General features: G+C 41.7%; 2 protein-coding genes across 7 annotated transcripts in view; one reads left to right on the top strand and one right to left on the bottom strand.

The window, feature by feature from the left end:
- LOC118405328 overlaps positions 1-18,684 on the bottom strand; it is a 51,239-nt gene that overhangs the window by 18,580 nt on the left and 13,975 nt on the right. The window contains exons 3-9 of one of the 4 annotated variants that reach the window (XM_035804769.1): positions 11,695-11,865; positions 4,409-4,541; positions 2,968-3,099; positions 2,290-2,388; positions 1,461-1,670; positions 903-1,076; positions 168-307 (exon numbers count right to left, since the gene is read on the bottom strand). In XM_035804769.1, coding sequence (XP_035660662.1) covers positions 168-307; positions 903-1,076; positions 1,461-1,670; positions 2,290-2,388; positions 2,968-3,099; positions 4,409-4,541 — 888 coding nt within the window. In that variant the 5' untranslated portion in view covers positions 11,695-11,865. Of the gene's footprint in view, positions 1-167; positions 308-902; positions 1,077-1,460; positions 1,671-2,289; positions 2,389-2,967; positions 3,100-4,408; positions 4,554-11,694; positions 12,032-18,684 lie in introns of those variants that run through there. The other 3 variants (XM_035804771.1, XM_035804768.1, XM_035804772.1) reach the window with 3 other exon arrangements.
- LOC118405336 lies at positions 14,922-16,902 on the top strand. 3 transcript variants are annotated; one of them, XR_004829888.1, is made up of 2 exons: positions 14,922-15,201; positions 16,542-16,902. XR_004829888.1 is itself a non-coding variant. In XM_035804781.1 (2 exons), the coding sequence occupies exons 1-2, from the start codon at positions 15,702-15,704 to the stop codon at positions 16,861-16,863; spliced, it is 393 nt and encodes a 130-aa protein (XP_035660674.1). In that variant the 5' UTR covers positions 15,311-15,701; the 3' UTR covers positions 16,864-16,902. The 3 variants fall into 3 exon arrangements, 1 of the variants encoding a protein (XP_035660674.1); XR_004829887.1 differs by lacking the exon at positions 14,922-15,201 and adding an exon at positions 15,311-16,001; XM_035804781.1 differs by lacking the exon at positions 14,922-15,201 and adding an exon at positions 15,311-15,772.

Below are 18,684 nucleotides of genomic sequence, written 5' to 3' on the forward strand. Positions count from 1 at the left end.
CTTTGCCTTCAAATACTGTAAACACAGTGAATGAACAACCGTTTAACCCAGCATGGTTTCAGAAGGCAATAGATAAATGACCATAACATAGATCCAATATTGGTTCCTGTACGGTCCCTCAGAAAATAATTGTCTAGTAGAAAGCGGGGGGGGGGGTGTGTGCCTACCTTGATTTCCTTTGCAAATCCTGGTCCAACTGGAGCAGGTGCAGGTCCTTTGGCAGGTGCAGGTCCTTTGGCAGGTGCAGGTCCTTTGGCAGGTGCAGCCCCTTGGGCAGGTGGAGCTCCACCCACTCCTTTCTTTACAGCTGTAAGACAAAAATAAACACTAAGGAAAGAAATAAAGGAAAGCATGTAATTAATTAATATGCCATATACAATGCATGTTTTACAATTCGGTACAAAAACCTTCTAATACAGACCTAATGCGTATAGTTATTTTGGATATCAGCCTTATAGATGCAACCAAAACATTATGTGCTTTGTAATACATTTCATTTTTGTAAGGTCAGGAAAAGAAGGATTACTAGGGATAAGCCAATTGAAAAAAGAGAGAATTGCTGTTATTGTTATTAGATGGGCCGACTACTAGGTAAACTTAATACGACAGTAATTACACCAGGTGCGGCCAAGGGACAGTAGGTTGCCCTACTCACACCGTACCATTGCATGTGTGGTGGGTTCTTTAACGTGCTCGAGGTATGACTCTCCCCGGACAAAGGACCTCCAATTTACTTCCTACCCGAGGGACGGCCCTAGCCGAAGCTAAGTACTCGTATTAATGATCAACAGGCAATAGACATAAGCCCACTGTTCTGAACTTAAACTACAATGTGTTGATCTAAAAAGTCAAGCACACATGTTTTGTTCCCCTAACTTGGAGACAAATGAAAATTAACTCACATGATCCTAGTATGCCGTCTACTACTGACTGCATGGCACTTTTCTCTATTGCTCCCGCCACCTCAGCCTCTTTTTCCACACTTTTCGCCATGATGTCTGGAGCCATGTTTTTCATAGAACCCAGTTTCTTTATGGTATCCGTCAGTTTGGCAACATCGAACTTGTTCCCACTTGCTGTACCAAATAGATAAAACATAGCATCTGAAGAAATCACTTCCTCAATGTAAAGTTATGTAGTACCAGTTAGACTTGCCACCTCCACACCCCTCAATGCGTTCTGAAAGTTAGAAATGTGTAAAACATGTTGCAAATTTTACAATGTTAGTAGATTCTGAAGGCAAGCCAAGTTGGACTGCCTAAGAAATATAGTTGATAGAAATATCGCTGCAGTGAAATAAGTGTAATATATCTTTATCAAACTTAACATACAGTCTTTATATTATAAACCTTATACGATCTATATCTATATCTTTCCGTCTATGCCTTTCTCTTTCTGTGTCTTATTTTCAATATAACTTTGAACATTTTGGTGATAATAATGTTTTTAGAAATATGTACACAAAAGCTTCCCAGCAAGCCCAGCAATAGCCGGTAAGAAGCGTTTATCCATGACGTAAGCGTCATCAGGTTCTGCCGCCTGGAGCGCCTGTTGGATGTACGGCGAAACGTCATCAGGTTGTGCTGCCCGGAGCGCCTGTTGGATGTACGGCGAAGTGTCTTCTGCTGCAGCAGCTTGCACGGCCTCATTCAGGTCATTAGGCAGCAAAACTGCAGCAGAAACGTGTAGGAACAAACATTGTACATACAGTAACGAGTCTAGTTACAAGAACCGACATAAAAGCAGCTTGCACAATTTAAGGAATGTCGTTTCGCGTTACGTTTGAACAAATGTTTAGTTAACACCGTTAAAATTAAATCAAAATACAAAAGACTAATGTATGACATTCAATCTAAATCTTTTTATCATGCACAGGCAAGCACGGATCATTAATAGTGAGGACTAAGAACGTCATAACTGTCTGTAAGATCCGATAAGAGTCAGGCAGACCCTAGTCAAAGTCTAAACATCCTCCTACGCAAAGACTTCAAATGGCAAAAACGCCTGTTTGGATATACCCTGCCTTCTCAACCGTCTCTCTTAGTTCTTGTGGACGCCCTCCCCCCAAACAAGTGGACAGCAAATCAGATAATAGGCTTTTCAGTTTTCAAAAAGGGTCTTGAATATATAATGGTAAGCTCATTTATATTTGTACGCAGGACGGTCAGGAACTAAGGGTAACGGTTGCGAATGCAGGGTCCATCCAGACTGGCGGTTTCGCCGTTGGATGTCCCTGCGTAGGAGGATGAGTCAAAACAGTGGACAATCATGTTTCTTGTGGAAACTTACGGTCTTCATTTCTGACTTCCTTATCAACTAGGGACTCCTCTTTCGCACCGTTTGCCATCGTGTCAGACAGTATTTCTCGATCTTGCGCTTCGTCTGTCGCTGTGTACGTGGCAGAAAAAGATTTGAAGAATTGATAACATTTCAAATGATTGGATACTCCTGAATCAGTGACACTTTAAAAGGCGTAAACACGTATTTCCAAACATTTGATATCTCCTCAGTACATCTTGTTCGAACGTTCACGAAGTGACCTTATCTCGTGAGCAAGATGTATTAAGAAGACACAAAAAAAAAACTTAAAGTATATCTTTACGCCTTTGAAGTGTCACCGACGGAGGAATAACTCGTCATTTGTAATAATACGCAATTGTTAAAAATCTTCAATAGCAAAATTTTGGGATATATATATATAAGAGAGAATGAAATGGTCTCCATCAAACGCACAATGTATCCACCTTCTCGAGAAGGAATTTAATAAGTAAAATAATCATGGCAACAATGATGAGTATCTCAACAATTATGGTTGTCGTTCTGATGATGTCAGTGGTTAAAGTGTCGATGATAAAAACGATGGTCACAATTTAACACCCACCCACCCACAAGCTGCCAATATTTGCATATTACAGAAGAAAAATTATTGAATATTGCAGCAAATCAAAGTAATATTGGAAAACTTACATAGAATATCTCGCGTATGTCTTGAATTCGCAATGAGCTCCAGCTGTCCCTTGTCCTTATCGTATCCGTAAAGTGGGGCGTTTTCGTCTGCTGCTGCAAGGAAGGCTTCCTGAAGGTCTTCGGACGGCAGGGCTGGTGAGATATTGACAAACAGTTTCTGGTCAAATCACCTAACCTGGAATCCATCCAGTCTCCTTGTGGCACGGCCTACCGTAGTTAGTTTAGGCTCTCTACGGGAACAGTGAAGCTCTCAGCCGCCGGGGTAATTGTTTACTACCGGTAGGATTTCCATGCGGTTTTACTTTGCACAGTGTGACTTATTTGCCGGTTAATTATCCCCCTGGGCTAAAGTCCTACCGCGTAAAAATCCTACCGGGTGTGGCCCATTACCCCGGCGGCTGACAACTGCACTGGCCCCGTACAAAGCGTGCACTAACTACGGTAAACCGAGCCACAGGAGACTAGTTTCCAGGGTGCAAATCGCCTGAACCTGGTAGTGGACTATACAACTGATCTGTATCGATATTCAATATGATATTTTCTATACCACGGATACTAAAGCAATGGTGTATCGTTTCTTTTTATGTCTTTATCCTATTTAGACGGACTGGGAGAGGGGGGGTTCTTTTTAGTCCCGCGCCTATATTCATGTCGCATAACGTGATAACGGTTTGTGCTAGAGCCAACAAAGTTTTTCAAATGTAAGTTGGGAACAATTTCACGAAGTTCGGACGATTTACGTTTTCTTGGTGTTGCCATGGCAACTGCTTGTTGGCAGGCATTTTTACGAAAATCGCTAATTTCAGTTCTAACGATGTAGTTTTTCACGTTTATTTGCTATACCTAGTAGATTCTTATATAAATAAATTTTCATGTTTTATGTAGAATATGATTTATTAAAAAAGATATGATATTTATATGCATGACGTTATTCTATGTGATCATTTTACGTCATTTTTGTTGGTATTTGCAAGTCGTAACAAACATTATTATTCTGTTATCTGCACTTGCTGTTACATGTTTGTAGCATACATTTGTAATTAAAAGGTTTCTGGTAATGATTTTTTTTCGTTCCAGCCAATATAGTCCAATTAACGACGTCATATTAAATACGTCATATAACGTCAAAATAGCATAAAACTTCTAAGAATATACATGTACATATTATGTCTACATCATTATCTAAAAAGTAAGCGGCCGTATATTAAGTTTAAGAGTAAGAAGAGTTAGAAGGGGCGGGTCCCAGATTGACCAATTGTCTGAAAAGGGTTAAAGTGTCTCTTTGTATCTTTGACTTTAACTTTTGTGTCACAAAACTCAACCTTTTCTCAATACATTCAGGATCATTAAATGAATGTTTGAAAAATGTTTCTTAGAAATTATGACACTTCCTTAGGTTTTAAATAACATCAGAAGAGTGTAATTTACGTCACACCCTTACCTATTAACTCCTCAATGACACGGTGTCCACTTTCTGACGGAGCGTCCTTCCTGGAGCCGGTCCCCATCAGATACATGGAGATGGCCAGAACCACCAGCAGGGGGAGTACTAGCCTCTTCCCTCTCTTTCTCATCTTGAGAAAATCGGATAACGTAAGGTCAACAAAAAATGTATCACTTAAAAGCTAATCTGCGTTGGTAGAAGTCATTCTTGAAATAGTTGAACTGTAATTTCCAACACAAAAAACTCACCCAAATTTTCGACTGCAAAGCATTAGCATTTGTCAAAGAATGAACAATTCACTGCTGTCGTGACGTCACGTTATGCAGGTAGAACACGTGAGCAGTGGATCATAGGTTGCAGGGGAAGACTGATGTTGTGTAGTCGAAACTTTGGGTGTCTTATTTTCTGTCTTAGAAATTACAGTGCAACTTTTTTCAAGAATAGAATTATATAGCTACAGTTTGATTGACTTAAATCACTCTGTGAATGGGACAACCTGGTTTCCTTCAATTCGTAACATTTGATTTGATTTATAAACTCAACAGAATGAGTTGATCAATGGGGTTTTACGAACTAACTGAAACCTGCTTAAATATGTTTACCCATCACATCGATCAACATAGCGACGACATTTAATGACGTTGATCGTGCTAGAGGTCAAAGTGACAGAAAAAGAAACATATATGTACACATGGAATAGGCAAAACTACATCTGAACATATTTATCAGGTAAGTTTCAAATCAAATTCGAAATAAGCCACATCCGTATCATAGCCATATGTCAAAAGAGACGAAGATACTTTAAGCGAGATCGCAAGGCGTAATCGGCAGTGCCTTGGGCCCAAACCAAAGAGGTCCCGAGCTTAAAACTTGCCATGCCTCTGACCTTGTGTCACGGGAGAGGCGCTTTAAATGACTTACATCAGTCGGACGAAAAATGAGTAGCTACCTTCGGCTAAGGCCGTCCCTCGGATGGGACCTTAAAAGAGGGTGCCGTGTTCGGGGAAAGCTACACCCCGGGCACGTAAAACAACTAGGCTAAATGAGACATCTGACTACTTGGTGCGTTAGTCCTCAATTTCAATGAGCGCTAGTTGGGTAGCCCTGGCTGTATTTCTCATGATTATACAGCCGAATAAATCAAATCAAATCAAATCAATTGAGATGGTGTCAATCATGATGTTTCTAACCTAGAAAGAATAGATGCTGCTACAGTTACAATGTAACCCGTAACCTTGGATTGACCTTTGGGTGACACCTTGAAATGACCTTCATGTCTAGGTGGTGAGCATTATGCGCAAACAGGTGACTTTTAAAATCCTGAAATTTTACCACGGTTTGCATGTGTAAACGTTTTTTCGTGTTATTGGAATGTACTAAAGACAGTCAAGACTGTAAGAAGCCATACTGTCAGAGAAAACCATTAAAGTGAGGAAAACTTCCAACAATGCGTACTTTTTTTCAACTCTACACAAATTAATGCACTAACACAGTATTCAGTAAAATTATGAACAGTAATCTAGTGCATAAAGCACGTATTTGAAACGATAATTTCTAGTACATGTACCATGATGATAAAACCAAGAGATTGAAATATAGAGTACTAGTTAGATTGATATTTTACTGAATACTTAATGTTTTATTTCTTACTTGTCGATAACATCAATAATAGGACATATAAATGACCAATAAACTGACTTGTCCTTCCCACGAGGTGGTATTATCGGGTCGTATGGAGGGATTGAAAAATATGCAAAAAAGGCATATCCAGGAATATGCTAATAAGCATGCACAAGAAAATGTTTTGTGAAACTTATTCTCATACCACATGCAAGTGTTTTCGAGAAAATCCTTTTTTTTCTCGTGTAATTTTGTGATACAGAATTTAAGGGGGTTTTAAGAGACATGTACCACACGTACCCTGGAGAGGAGATATGCGCCACCAGGGGACTAAAATGCCTATTGATACAGCGCAACATGTTGTGCTGCCCCTACGGCTGATTAATCAGCCTACGGCTGATTAAAAGGCTATTGGACGAATGAATAGATGTACCACACGTCTGTTCGTTCATTCGAACAGCGGAAAAATGCAGAAAGTCCAAAATGTATGTTGTGATATTCTGGTAACAAAACAAAACTATCATTCTTTATATTAAATGGATATTTAACCCTATCTAGACCAGGGAGGGGGGCTAAAAGTGCCTGCGCCAACTTAATATAACTGGCGAACGACGCGTGCTAGAACTGCGAAACTTGGTGACTTTTCCTAAAATATTGTTGGCAAAGATTCTGTGAAACAAAATTTAGTTTGTAATTTTTCGTGTTGCCATGGCAACGGGTTTCTGACAGGCATATTTCCCCAAATTTACTAATTTCAGTTTCAATTATGGGATTTCACGGTTTTATTGCTACGTCAAACTTGTTTATTTATGTCATGAACATACTGTGTAATTTTAAGTCACATTTCAAATCAAATATTCATAATTTATGCTACTTTGATGACGTCATGGGTCAAAATCCAAGATGGCGGACAATGTCATTTTCAACGTTAAATACATATAATTTTTGCTCAAATACCGTCAAAATCTTTTATTTTCTTACAAAACGCAATCACTTGATCCATTTCTATTGGGTTTTGGGTTTACATGTGGAAAAAGTCGTATTTTAGAAAATTCAAGCTTGTCGATCCAAGATGGAGGACACATTACGTCATTTTCTGACGTCATATAGACGTCAGTGTCGTCGTCATTGGCAACAAAAGACTTAGCAGACTTAGACAATAATAAGATAAGCTTTATAGTCATCATTTTGTTCAATTCATTTAAGTATAGCGGACATTTCATATTGTGACTATTTTAGCCCAAAATATGACATTATGACGTCATCATTACGCCATATTACGTCATAACGATACCAAAAATACAGAAAATATTAAACTTCACTAGTACATCATCCCCTCCAAATTTTGTGATCGTAACCCAAGCCGTTTTGAAATTACGAAGGGAGGGTCAGAAGAGCACCGCCCCCCCCCCCCCCTTGTCCCAGGAATCCAAAAAAAGCCTGGTCTAGATAGGGTTAAAAGGAAAAAAAAAGGAAAATGAAAAAATCTTCCCCCACGGACTCGAACCCGGGTCGGTATCGTTATATGAAATGGATGTTTTGATATAAAAAAAATTACAGTTTAAAAAAAAGTCTCCACTGTGGAACCGGTAGGTTTACAATGGCAATGCCGTTGGACTAACCACTAAGCTAAATGCAGACGGACTGCTGATCTTTTAACAGGTATAGAAATGAGCTTTATTAAGTATATGTGTAAAGACATCTTGAACATGTCCTTTTATTTCAAGGTTCTAAGAATTCAGGATTCCAATGTCCACTCTCCTGAAGATAATGTATGTTGTGGCTGCAAGCCGCAAAATGAAAAAAAGACGCCAAAGTTTTCACAAAAAGCCAGACCTAGCGTGGTTAGAAAAAAAGAGCCAGAAATTAACTGTGTATTCTTAGGTGCAAGTGAGGAAAAAGTCCAGTTTAGGATTGGTGTAATAAAGAAGCTTGAGGTCATAATATTCAGTAAAACTTGGTCTATTTTATCATGCACAGTTAGTATTTTTCTATTAGATGGCTTTGAATGTTTTGAAAAATCTGTTCATTGTTTGTATCAACCCTATTGGTGTAATTTCACAAAGCAAGTCGCTCACTAAGATGTGGTTTTGCTGCACCAAAATGTGGTCGAACCAGTTCACCAATGATTAATCACCCTGCCAGCGAAAACTGTTGATACAAAGCAACCTGATAATTCTGCCTCAACACTGCCCCCGTTTCTGTCAATCAAAAAACATTCAGCTCCATTCCGCTGTTATCAAGAACTAGCAAGACAAGTCAGCCCGAGAATACCAACAGCTTTTGACCTTTGACCCTCAGCTTTGTCTTCTGAAGTTGTTTGGAATCAGTCTGTCACAACGTTGTAGGGTACTATAGAACAGTACGTATCACAAGGTGACTCAAAACAACATTTTGTACTATTTCACAGATGTCAGTTTTAAACGACGTCCAGTTTAAAAGACACAGTCGCATGACTGCAAACTGGTATGTTGCGCCCAAGATTAAACTTACAAACAATTCAGATACAGGGAAAATTGACATTCACAGTCTCGTAAAACACACATGCAAAATTTTCCTTCATATGGCAAAGTCATAATATCAATTATGATGGTAAACGTGTGGCATTCATGTCAGTTTTTTTTAATCAAAACATATGCATGTTGCTTCTGCGCACAAAGCAAGTGGATAAAGTGTCGAATTCATCATATAAAGGATAAATAAAGCCGCTGATAAACAAGACCCTATACAAACTCACTGATGAAGAAAAGGCAACGAAAATACCAACAGCTTTTGACCTTTGACCCCCAGCTTTGTCTTCTGAAGTTGTTTTGAGTCAGCTCCGAAAACGTTGCAAATTGTAGGGGGTACTAGAGATAACGTTAACTTCTAACACCAGGTGATGTTAAAGCTGTACTACGTAAGATTTGAACGAAATAATTTTTAGAAAAACATATGCATGTTCCTTCTTCTCACAAAGCAAGTGGATAAAGGGTCGGTTAATCAACTATATCAAATAAGGTTAGACAAAGCCGCTGATACACAAGACCCTATACAAACTCGCTGATGCAGAAAAAGGGATCAAAAGGGCAAAGAAAAATGGCCATGAAACATTTTGCAGGACTAGCGCTAAGGGCCATCATCCATCACGTATGGCGTAATGGGAACATCTGACTAAAATCGGATACACAAACGTCGGTATTTTTCGTGCTGGAGACGAAGTAGCTTTGTTTCCATGCAGCAATTGCATTAATTGCATTACTAATCAAAACAAGGTACTATTAGACATACAGCAAATGAAAAGGATGTATCTCCAGTTCGGACAATAGAACAAATAAACAAGGTAACACAATGTAGCAAAAGAAAGAAAATTGAAGTAATGTACTGTTTACAGTTTTTTAAAACTTTATTGCATATTTCCTTAGTTAATAAGTTTTTTTTCCTAACTCCGTATGTGTGTTAATTTTTTGTAAAAAAAAAAAAAAAACGGGTCTTAGTGGCGCCATGGCAAGTGTACAGATGTTGAAATACTGGCAGCACCAAATCCGTAGGTGTTCTTTGCACCTTTCAGACAAATTAGCCGTGAGGCTCGGTGGGCGTCACTCCGCCGTCATGGGGGCAGGGGTATGGCGAGTATCGAACTCATGACCTACTGATTCTGATTCCAACGCTCTAGCCGTTGCGCCACACAGAAACCCATTGTGAACAAATTGTAAATGATTATATTACATGCATCTTGAGCTAAGGGTGTAACTTAAACAATAAGCCGTTTTGCCACACCGTAAAAGAGAAAAAATTCCAGCTATCATTAATCAGTCTGCAAGTGAGAACTTGAAACACTAAACATCCTACAAAGTTCTCACTGACATCATTTTCGTCAACTAAAATTTTCCCGCTTCATTTTGCAGCCTTGATATATACAGGGACTGTCAAAACAAGTCTATCCTCTCTGTCGGAAAATGGCAGCCACTTATTTCCCATTCCCTTAGCTTTTGTTCAATTTTCGGTTGCCTTTTGTTGATTAATGCCGAAAATGTCTTGACAAACATCATATACCTCAACTACACAACTTTTACCTATAGCCACTGATCGACTACACAAAGAACACCAGCAACGATGTACGGAGAAATATGGACCAAAGCAATTTAGGTGGGCGCAGCTAAGACAAAAATATGGGTACTACACTTTACACGACCTTCCTCACTTTACCTAGGTGTAAAAATGGGTACCTGACTTTGGTCGAGGAGACTACCTTTTCTTTCCGTCTTTACTGTGTATGTGGCACTGTTAATATAAGTTACAACACTTCAATGCAGTGCCTAATTGTCCTCGTCTGTCCACAAGCTAATATGAAATAAAAATAAAAATAAAATATGAAGGGAGCTCCATTACTCGGGGTTCGATCCCCGCCGTGCCCCCGACGTTGTGTCCTTGGGAAAGGAACTTTACACGACCTTTCTTAATTTACCCAGGTGTAAAAATGGGTATCTTACTTCGGTCAAACTTGAGTGCAGTACCTTATTGTCCTCGTCTGTCCAAATAGAAAAAAAAGGAAAAGAAAGGAGCTCCATTTCCCTTGACATTTCTTGAAAGCCCGCAGGCAAGGAACCGCTCTCAAGGGATTTCGGTGTGGAAGAAAAAAAAAAGAAAATATTCATTTGGTTTATCTCTGTAGACTTGGTAGCTCTCTGTCTGGACGTAAACGCTCTCATAAAAAATAACCTATGTTATCATTAGCATAGTCATCTTTTACTCCGTATGGCCGCAGTCCAATGCTAGAAATGGACTACCGCTCAGATATAAATGGTAGAGGACACACAAAACCGTAATTTAAGTAAACATTTCAAAATTATTAACGTGGCGAATTTAGGGCCTCATGTGTTACTGATATCTAGTAACCAATGGGTTTCGCGCTTGTAGTCAGGCTCTTGAAATCTTGCAACAAGTAGACTGGAGATCAAAATGGGGGAGGGGTTTAGGTCATCGGTACCTTTGGTGGCTTCTCAAGTTTCTGATGGCGAATTTAGGGCCTTCTCCGTTACTGAGTTCTAGTAATCGATGGCTTTCACGGTTTTGGTCAGGTATTCGGTACTTGAGATCTTAGCTTAGAGGACTTGAGATCACGAAGGGGGCGTTGTCGGAGTCACCTGTACCTTTGGTGGCTTCGCAAGTTTCTAAAAGCGGCTGTGGCAGCAGGTATAAAGTAAGGGCGGCGCAGTGACATTCTATCTTATTAAAACAAGAGACACATATGCAACCATTACAAAACTGCTCATTTCAACCCATGTTATATAATGACAGCGATAAGGTGTAAGCCAACCCACCTACACCTGGACACGTACACTTGCACAGGCCGACCCCAACCCAACTAAACGTGCAATGTGGCAAGCCTACCTGGATCTAGTCTCTACCAGACTCCGGATCGCTGGAAAAATCGCAGAAATGGAACAAATCAGAGGAGTAAGCCGGCCAAAGGAATATAACCGGCCAGGGAACAGCACGCGATCGTCGGCGAGCTGTTCCCTGGCCGGTTATATTCCTCTCTATTTGTTCCATTTCTACGATTTTCCAGCGATCCGGAGTTCTGGTAGAGACTAACCTGGATCAGTCCATTTGGAAGCAAAATGGTTGAGTACAATATACAATTTATCTTGTGAATTTACCATTTTCAAATCATTTCTCACCTCTGGTATCTGATGGTCTTTACAGATGAAGTTAGATCCTCGGTTCAGGTGGACTTACAACAAAGTGAAACATCGGGGGCCAGAAAAGGGGCGTTGTCGTGACCACTTGTGTCACTTAGCGGTTTTCCAATTGTCCTATGGTCGCTGTAGCAGGTGATAGATTTTCAGGTCCTGTATGAAATATTCACACTACTTCAGAGGACACAAGAGACGTCTCTGCCGCAGTAAAATACAGGTGGACTGTCCTTCAGAGGGATATATACACGCGCTTGGCACAGAAACAGCTTTCAATACACAATCACTATCAAAAACCGGATCCTGCTCCGCCCTCTGTGCTCATTCTGTCAGCTCTAAGACCTTGTGAGAAGGGATAGGGTGTAATTAAAAGTTTACGGGTGTCCGAATCCATTCAAACTACCTGAAAGTAAAACGCCTCAGGGTCGTGAGGCTAAAATCTCAGGACTAGTCCCGAAAATAGTTTTATCAGGCTGGTAGAAAATAGGATATAGGAGAAACAGGGGGGAACGGGGGCACAAGAATAGTCATGTTTGGGATTGTTTTATCACCGCAAAAGCGCCACCTGCATATAGCGGTGAGAAGTAGAACTCCAGTTAGAAGCTTTGTTACTGGTTGTGTAAAAAAATTCTGCTGATGATGAATAGTACTGTACAAATATAAGGCAGCAACTTTATCCTCAACACTGTAAATGGGAAAGTTACACATACTCAAGAAACAGAATTGAGAGAAGATATGTGGAAATATATCTTTTCCCAAATGCTGTCTTATCATTTACGTCTAGCGTCATCGGCAAAGATTGCAATATTGAATAGTTAGGCGGAATTTTTAGACATAATATGGAAGTGGTATCATGTTAACAAGTTTGAAGTTCTATAGGTTATAACTTCATTATTTAGTTAACATTGTCAGCTGAGAAGGAAAACAAGAACAAGCCAAAAGTAAGGTTTGATTATTTTCGTTAATCCACATCTACATTAGCTACACTTATAATTACATGTACAAGGAATTTTTCTGTTCCACTCTAGGGTCATTTGGACCAATTCTAACGTAAGAGTTGCGAAGAGATAAGATGAAGTCCATAAGATAAATTCGTATATCGTATATCGTATAATATCGTATGATTTGATTTGTGCCTGGTAATAGATCCCAACTTTTCAAGAAAAGCAACACACATCTATAATGAAATGTTAACAATGGCTATAACTCGGAATTTTAGAAAATCACATATTTTAACCTCTCAAAGCTCTACTCCATTCCTTCGCCAAATGATTTTTACTATTACAACTGATTTATGCTATGTTGTCATGCAAACTAGGTCCTCATTTCAAAATAGATCCAATTTTGCGCCATTTAAACCACATTTTAACACCTATTTCATACTTATAAACGAGCACCATAGCACGTCCAAAATTAAACACATTGGCGAACAGGTTGCCGTGCCAAGGTCAACCAACAGGAGACCCAAAACCAAATTACACTGTCATAATGAATCGTCATTATTCAAGGTCATACCAATAATAAAGTAATGTACTTTATTTCTGCCACTAACCTTATAGCTCTACATGAAATCATATTGTTTGGGATCGATATGCAGTGCATTGTGCGAATTATAGGAATATCAACATGATGTAGGTGTACGTGTGCATGTATTTGAGTGTTCGTGTGTGCGTGTGTGTGTGTGTGTGTTAGCGTGTGTATGTGTGCGTGCGTGTTTATGTGTTTGTATTTGCGTATAAGTGTGCGTCTCTGTGTGTGTATATGCGGATTACAGCTAGCCTGGCTCTGTCGGCTGGTGATGGACTCCTTAGGACGGTAAAATGAGCGGGGTGTTGCTCCCTTAGGAGGGTGTGTATGTCCTCTCTCTGCTCGTCAAACCAGTCTCTGTTCCGTTTAGTGGTAGTGCCGAGTACTTGGCGTGAAGTGGTGTTGAGGGTGCTGGCCACTGCTTCCCAGGCATCAGTCAGGAGCTCTGTGTCAGCAGACAAGTCTTCTTCCAGTGCGTGGGTAAGCCGACTGGCCAGCGGCGTTTGTAGTTCTTCTCTTTTGCCGCTGTCTTCTAGGGCCCTGGTGTTAAGTTTTCCAGCATGTGCATTCTTGCGTGCGTGTTTCTTGATGTGCATTCCAAGTCTTGTGCGTACCATTCTATGGTCAGTCCATCCTTGCGCTCCTCTCATTACTCGTGTGATTTTAACGTCTTTCCGGTCAAGTTGTCGGACTAAGACATAGTCCAGCATGTGCTATCTTTTTGACCTTGGATGCATCCATGTGGTCTTGTGCATTGTGCGCAGTTGAAAAAGTATGTTTGTGATCGCAAGGGCGTGCTCAGCACCGAAAGAGAGGAGACGCAGCCCGTTGTCATTACACTTGCCTACGCCGTGGACCCGCCTTGCCACAGAAATTTGGATTTGTGTAATAAAGAAGCTTGAGGTCATAATAGTCAGTAAAACTTGGTCTATTTTATCATGCACAGTTAGTATATTTCTATTAGATGGCTTTGAATGTTTTGACAAATCTGTTCATTGTTTGTATCAACCCTATTGGTGTAATTTTACAAAGCAAGTTGCTAACTAAGATGCGGTTATGCTGCACCAAAATATGGTCGAACCAGTTCACCAATGATTAATCACCCTGCCAACGAAAACTGTTGATACGAAGCAACCTGATAATTCTGCCTCAACACTGCCCCCGTTTCTGTCAATCAAAAAACATTCAGCTCCATTCCGCTGTTATCAAGAACTAGGAAGACAACTCAGCCCGAAAATACCAACAGCTTTTGACCTTTGACCCTCAGCTTTGTCTTCTGAAGTTGTTTGGAATCAGTCTGTCACAACGTTGTAGGGTACTATAGAACAGTACGTATCACAAGGTGACTCAAAACAACATTTTGTACTATTTCACAGATGTCAATTTTAAACGACGTCCAGTTTAAAAGACACAGTCGCAAGACTGCAAACTGGTATGTTACGCCCAAAATTAAACTTACAAACAATTCAGATACAGGGAAAATTGACATTCACAGTCTCTTAAAACACACATGCAAATTTTTCCTTTATATGGTGAAGTCATAATATCAATTCTGATGGTAAACGTGTGGCATTCATGTCAGTTTTTTTTAATCAAAACATATGCATGTTGCTTCTTCTCACAAAGCAAGTGGATAAAGTGTCGAATTCATCATATAAAGGATAAATAAAGCCGCTGATAAACAAGACCCTATTTGAGGTGCACAATGATTGGCCCGAAAAGTATGACGTCACTCCCCCTATAAATAAGAGATGCGCGCATGAATATATCATTCCTCTGTGTGCTGGCCCTCCGGCTCGTCTGAAGCTAGCAGCGTACGTCCTTCATCGCCCCAGCGCAGAAAACTTGCCGGGAAAAGGCCACGTCGTTGCCGGGAAAAGGCCACGAGAATGCCGGCGGGAGACTCGCTACTACACGATACGGTGCAGCAGCTCAAGCTCGTGACGGCAGCTCGTACTCTCCCGGGTATTGGATCAGAGATACACGGTACCACGCAAGATTTGGTCGAACCCCCGGAATCAGTATCTGAGCCCGGTCTGGAGATTTACTTGTCGTTTTGGGGTATGGTATTGTGGTGAGACATGTTTGATATCTGTAGTCTAGGCCTGTTGCAGGGCTCGCAGAGTCATGTTTCTGCCGTACGGAAGAACTTCACGTTTTTGCAAATTTTTCCGGTTGACTGTCACATAGTTTCATTGTCGCGTTTTGTCTGTTGCCTGTTTGCTGAGTGTTTTGTGAACGCTTTGTAAACGTTGTATGCAGGTCCGACGGGAGAGAGCTACCTTTAATATTTAGAATGTTTCTTTTCAGTTTTTGGTATATACGATCGCATCCTCTGTTGAATTTTGCTGTGGCCACCTTTTGACGACGCTGATTAGTGGTGCTGTTTAGGAGTTTGCTATCTGTGTGTTTTTCTTGTTTTATGAAAGTGTTACCAGGATGCTAGAGCTGTCGCTGTCGAGGAGATGCAACATGGCTACCCTCTGAGTCACCGTGGTGGGATAATAGAATCCGTTGCCATCCTCTACCTTGGAAGGCAAGGGAGGCTTTTGTCTGTTATTGAGGAGAGTTTCAGACCGAGATGTTCACCATTTTCTTGTCATTTTCTGATTTTTGTGTATATTCTAGTGATACGCAGACACGTGGTTTGAAACCCCGAACAAAGAAGCAAGATGGATACTCTCACAGTATCGCCGTGGCTGAAATCACAATCTGCATCCATCCTCTACCAGGGAATTCTACGAACGCCTCCATACAGTGCGGAGGTCCATTACAGATCTAGAGCTTCGCCATTTTTCTTGTCATTTTCTTTAAATCTTTATATTTTTTTTCGTGTGTATGGTTTTATGCAGGATTTTAGGATAGCACTGTCATGGCATCGGGACTCACTTTGGCTACCATTTTTGGATTTCTTTTCAGGAATTGAAACCCGCCGCCATCCCCCTCGTGGGCGATGTAGTAATGCAGACTGCCAGCGTTTCTAGAGCGTGGTTTTTGTTACGTACATGTTATTGTTATACGTTTTCGTTTGTCAAGTTTAACTTTTTGGATTGCGTGGGTGTTGCCCGTACGTAAGGTGATTGTCGTGTGCGTGGCCTATTTTTGCCAAGCTTAGCGTTTGGTTGTTGAGCATGTATGTACGGGGAGCACGCATGGCCTAGGACTGTTCATGTTATCGTGGCTTGCCCACCTTTGAGCGCTAGGCGGGGGGATGTCGAGTGCGTATGGTGTGGATATTGTTACGGCTGGATTTTGTGTGTAATTTCGTCAGCGGTATCGATAATTGTGTTTTGTTTTCCGCATAGTTCTCAGGAACCGGGACGTGCTGGTTCACGCGTGACGTTCTCCCCCACCCGTAACGACCCTTGTAAGAAGTTTCGGACTTCAGGGATCTTCAGATGCGGCAGGTACGACAAAAGATGTAGCAGCAAGTGGTGGCGCAGGAACAGCAGCCTGTCAGCCTCTCTTAGGCCCCCTCACCCTCCTCGCCATTCCGGACACTTGAGTGCCACAAGGAAAGGACAGCTCATGAAGACGGTACAGCCCGGGCAGGCACCGGCGAGTGCCGCGGGTAGAGCTCACGAAGATGGTAAGGCCCGGGCAGGCACCGGCGAGTGTCGCGGGTAGAGCTCACGAACGACGAAGATGGTAAGGCCCGGGCAGGCACCGGCGAGTGTCGCGGGTAGAGCTCACGAACGACGAAGATGGTAAGGCCCGGGCAGGCACCGGCGAGTGTCGCGGGTAGAGCTCACGAAGATGGTAAGGCCCGGGCAGGCACCGGCGAGTGTCGCGGGTAGAGCTCACGAAGATGGTAAGGCCCGGGCAGGCACCGGCGAGTGTCGCGGGTAGAGCTCACGAAGATGGTAAGACCCGGGCAGGCACCGGCGAGTGTCGCGGGTAGAGCTCACGAAGATGGCCATGGTAAGACCCGGGCAGGCACCGGCGAGTGTCGCGGGTAGAGCTCACGAAGATGGCCATGGTAAGACCCGGGCAGGCACCGGCGAGTGTCGCGGGTAGAGCTCACGAAGTTGGTAAGACCCGGGCAGGCACCGGCGAGTGTCGCGGGAAGATATTGATCTCGGTTCAGATCAGTTCCGTTCATACACAGAGAGGTGGAACCAGCGTCTTCACATTGAACTCAACCAAATTTAAAACCCCCTGAGTTTACGAAATTGAAATACCCAGGCAGGCACAGGGAAGTGCCGCAGAAGAATATGGAGCTCACGGTGGATGTTTTAGGAAGGAAAACGTACTCGTACTTCGCCGTAAAAGGTTTTGAAGACCGCAAGCCAGAAATCATATCGCCATGAGATCGAGAAGGCATTGAATCCACAAAATTGTGTTGTTATATAAGGACGGTCGCACTAAATAGGTACCAAGGGCAAGGCATATTACACTGGAAGGTATACAAGTGCGAATTTTCTAGGCAGTACGCAAGAAACACATTCCTTAACCACGTGTGGGACAATATTCTTAAGAAGTTGGAAAAAAAAAAACGTTACATCAATTCATCGTTAATTGACAACTGATTGTGTTATGGATGTATTACACTCCTTTACGTTTGGGACCGCATTGTAAATGTGTGCATCAAAGCTGTTTGTACATATGTAAATACTTTTTGTTTGTGACCGCATCTGAACTGTGAGCAGCGACACCTGTCCTGCAGTACAATGTGAACCAGTCAGAATTGCCCTGAAGAAGGTAACAGACGGTCACCGAAACGTCGGTGTGAATAAAGCATTGGTTGGGTAAAAAGAGTCTCTTTATTCACATTTCGTAACCAGTTTGGCATAACTGAATAAAAGTGTTTTAAAACTGGAGATATGCGGGTCCAGATGTCTTACTGAGAGATGACTGTGGTGTGATAGATGGCGGTTGGCTGAGGAATGAGTCCACTCTGCTCTGTACTTAATTTTCGTCCCAGCCCGAGACTTTGCATAATGACGCTACATTTTCAGCGACAATATTCAGCAAATTGCAGTTCTTGACAAGTGAGCTTGAAGTCGCATGTAAGAAAAGGGGCTCGAAAAGGAAATGCTGCAAGTGAGAAGTCATCTCGGGTAAATAGTTCAAGAAATCTTTTCCATAGAGGTCACAATAGTTGTGAAAATCTGAGTTTGTTTTCCTGGGAAGTGTTGTACATAGTACTAAAACGACGCATAGAGAAGGATCGCTCTTGGCCGCCTCTGCATTTGGTAGACTAAGAAATCCAGTGTGGAACCGCAAGGATATCAGATGTTGTGATATGCGCCTTTGCCAGGCACGTATACTCCCTATCGCCACATATGCCTGTGTGACAGGGACTCTGGAGTGGTCACATGAGCTCCTCCTGTTAGCTTTCGATTTGAGACACCTAGGGGCGTTTCTCTGTATTGCACTCCGAGATCGTGTACCATAATTGAAGCATCAAAGCTAGACATGGATTAGAACACTCTTTTGGTTGATACA

Source organism: Branchiostoma floridae, chromosome 18 (assembly GCF_000003815.2).
Source record: "Branchiostoma floridae strain S238N-H82 chromosome 18, Bfl_VNyyK, whole genome shotgun sequence".
NCBI lineage: Eukaryota > Metazoa > Chordata > Leptocardii > Amphioxiformes > Branchiostomatidae > Branchiostoma > Branchiostoma floridae.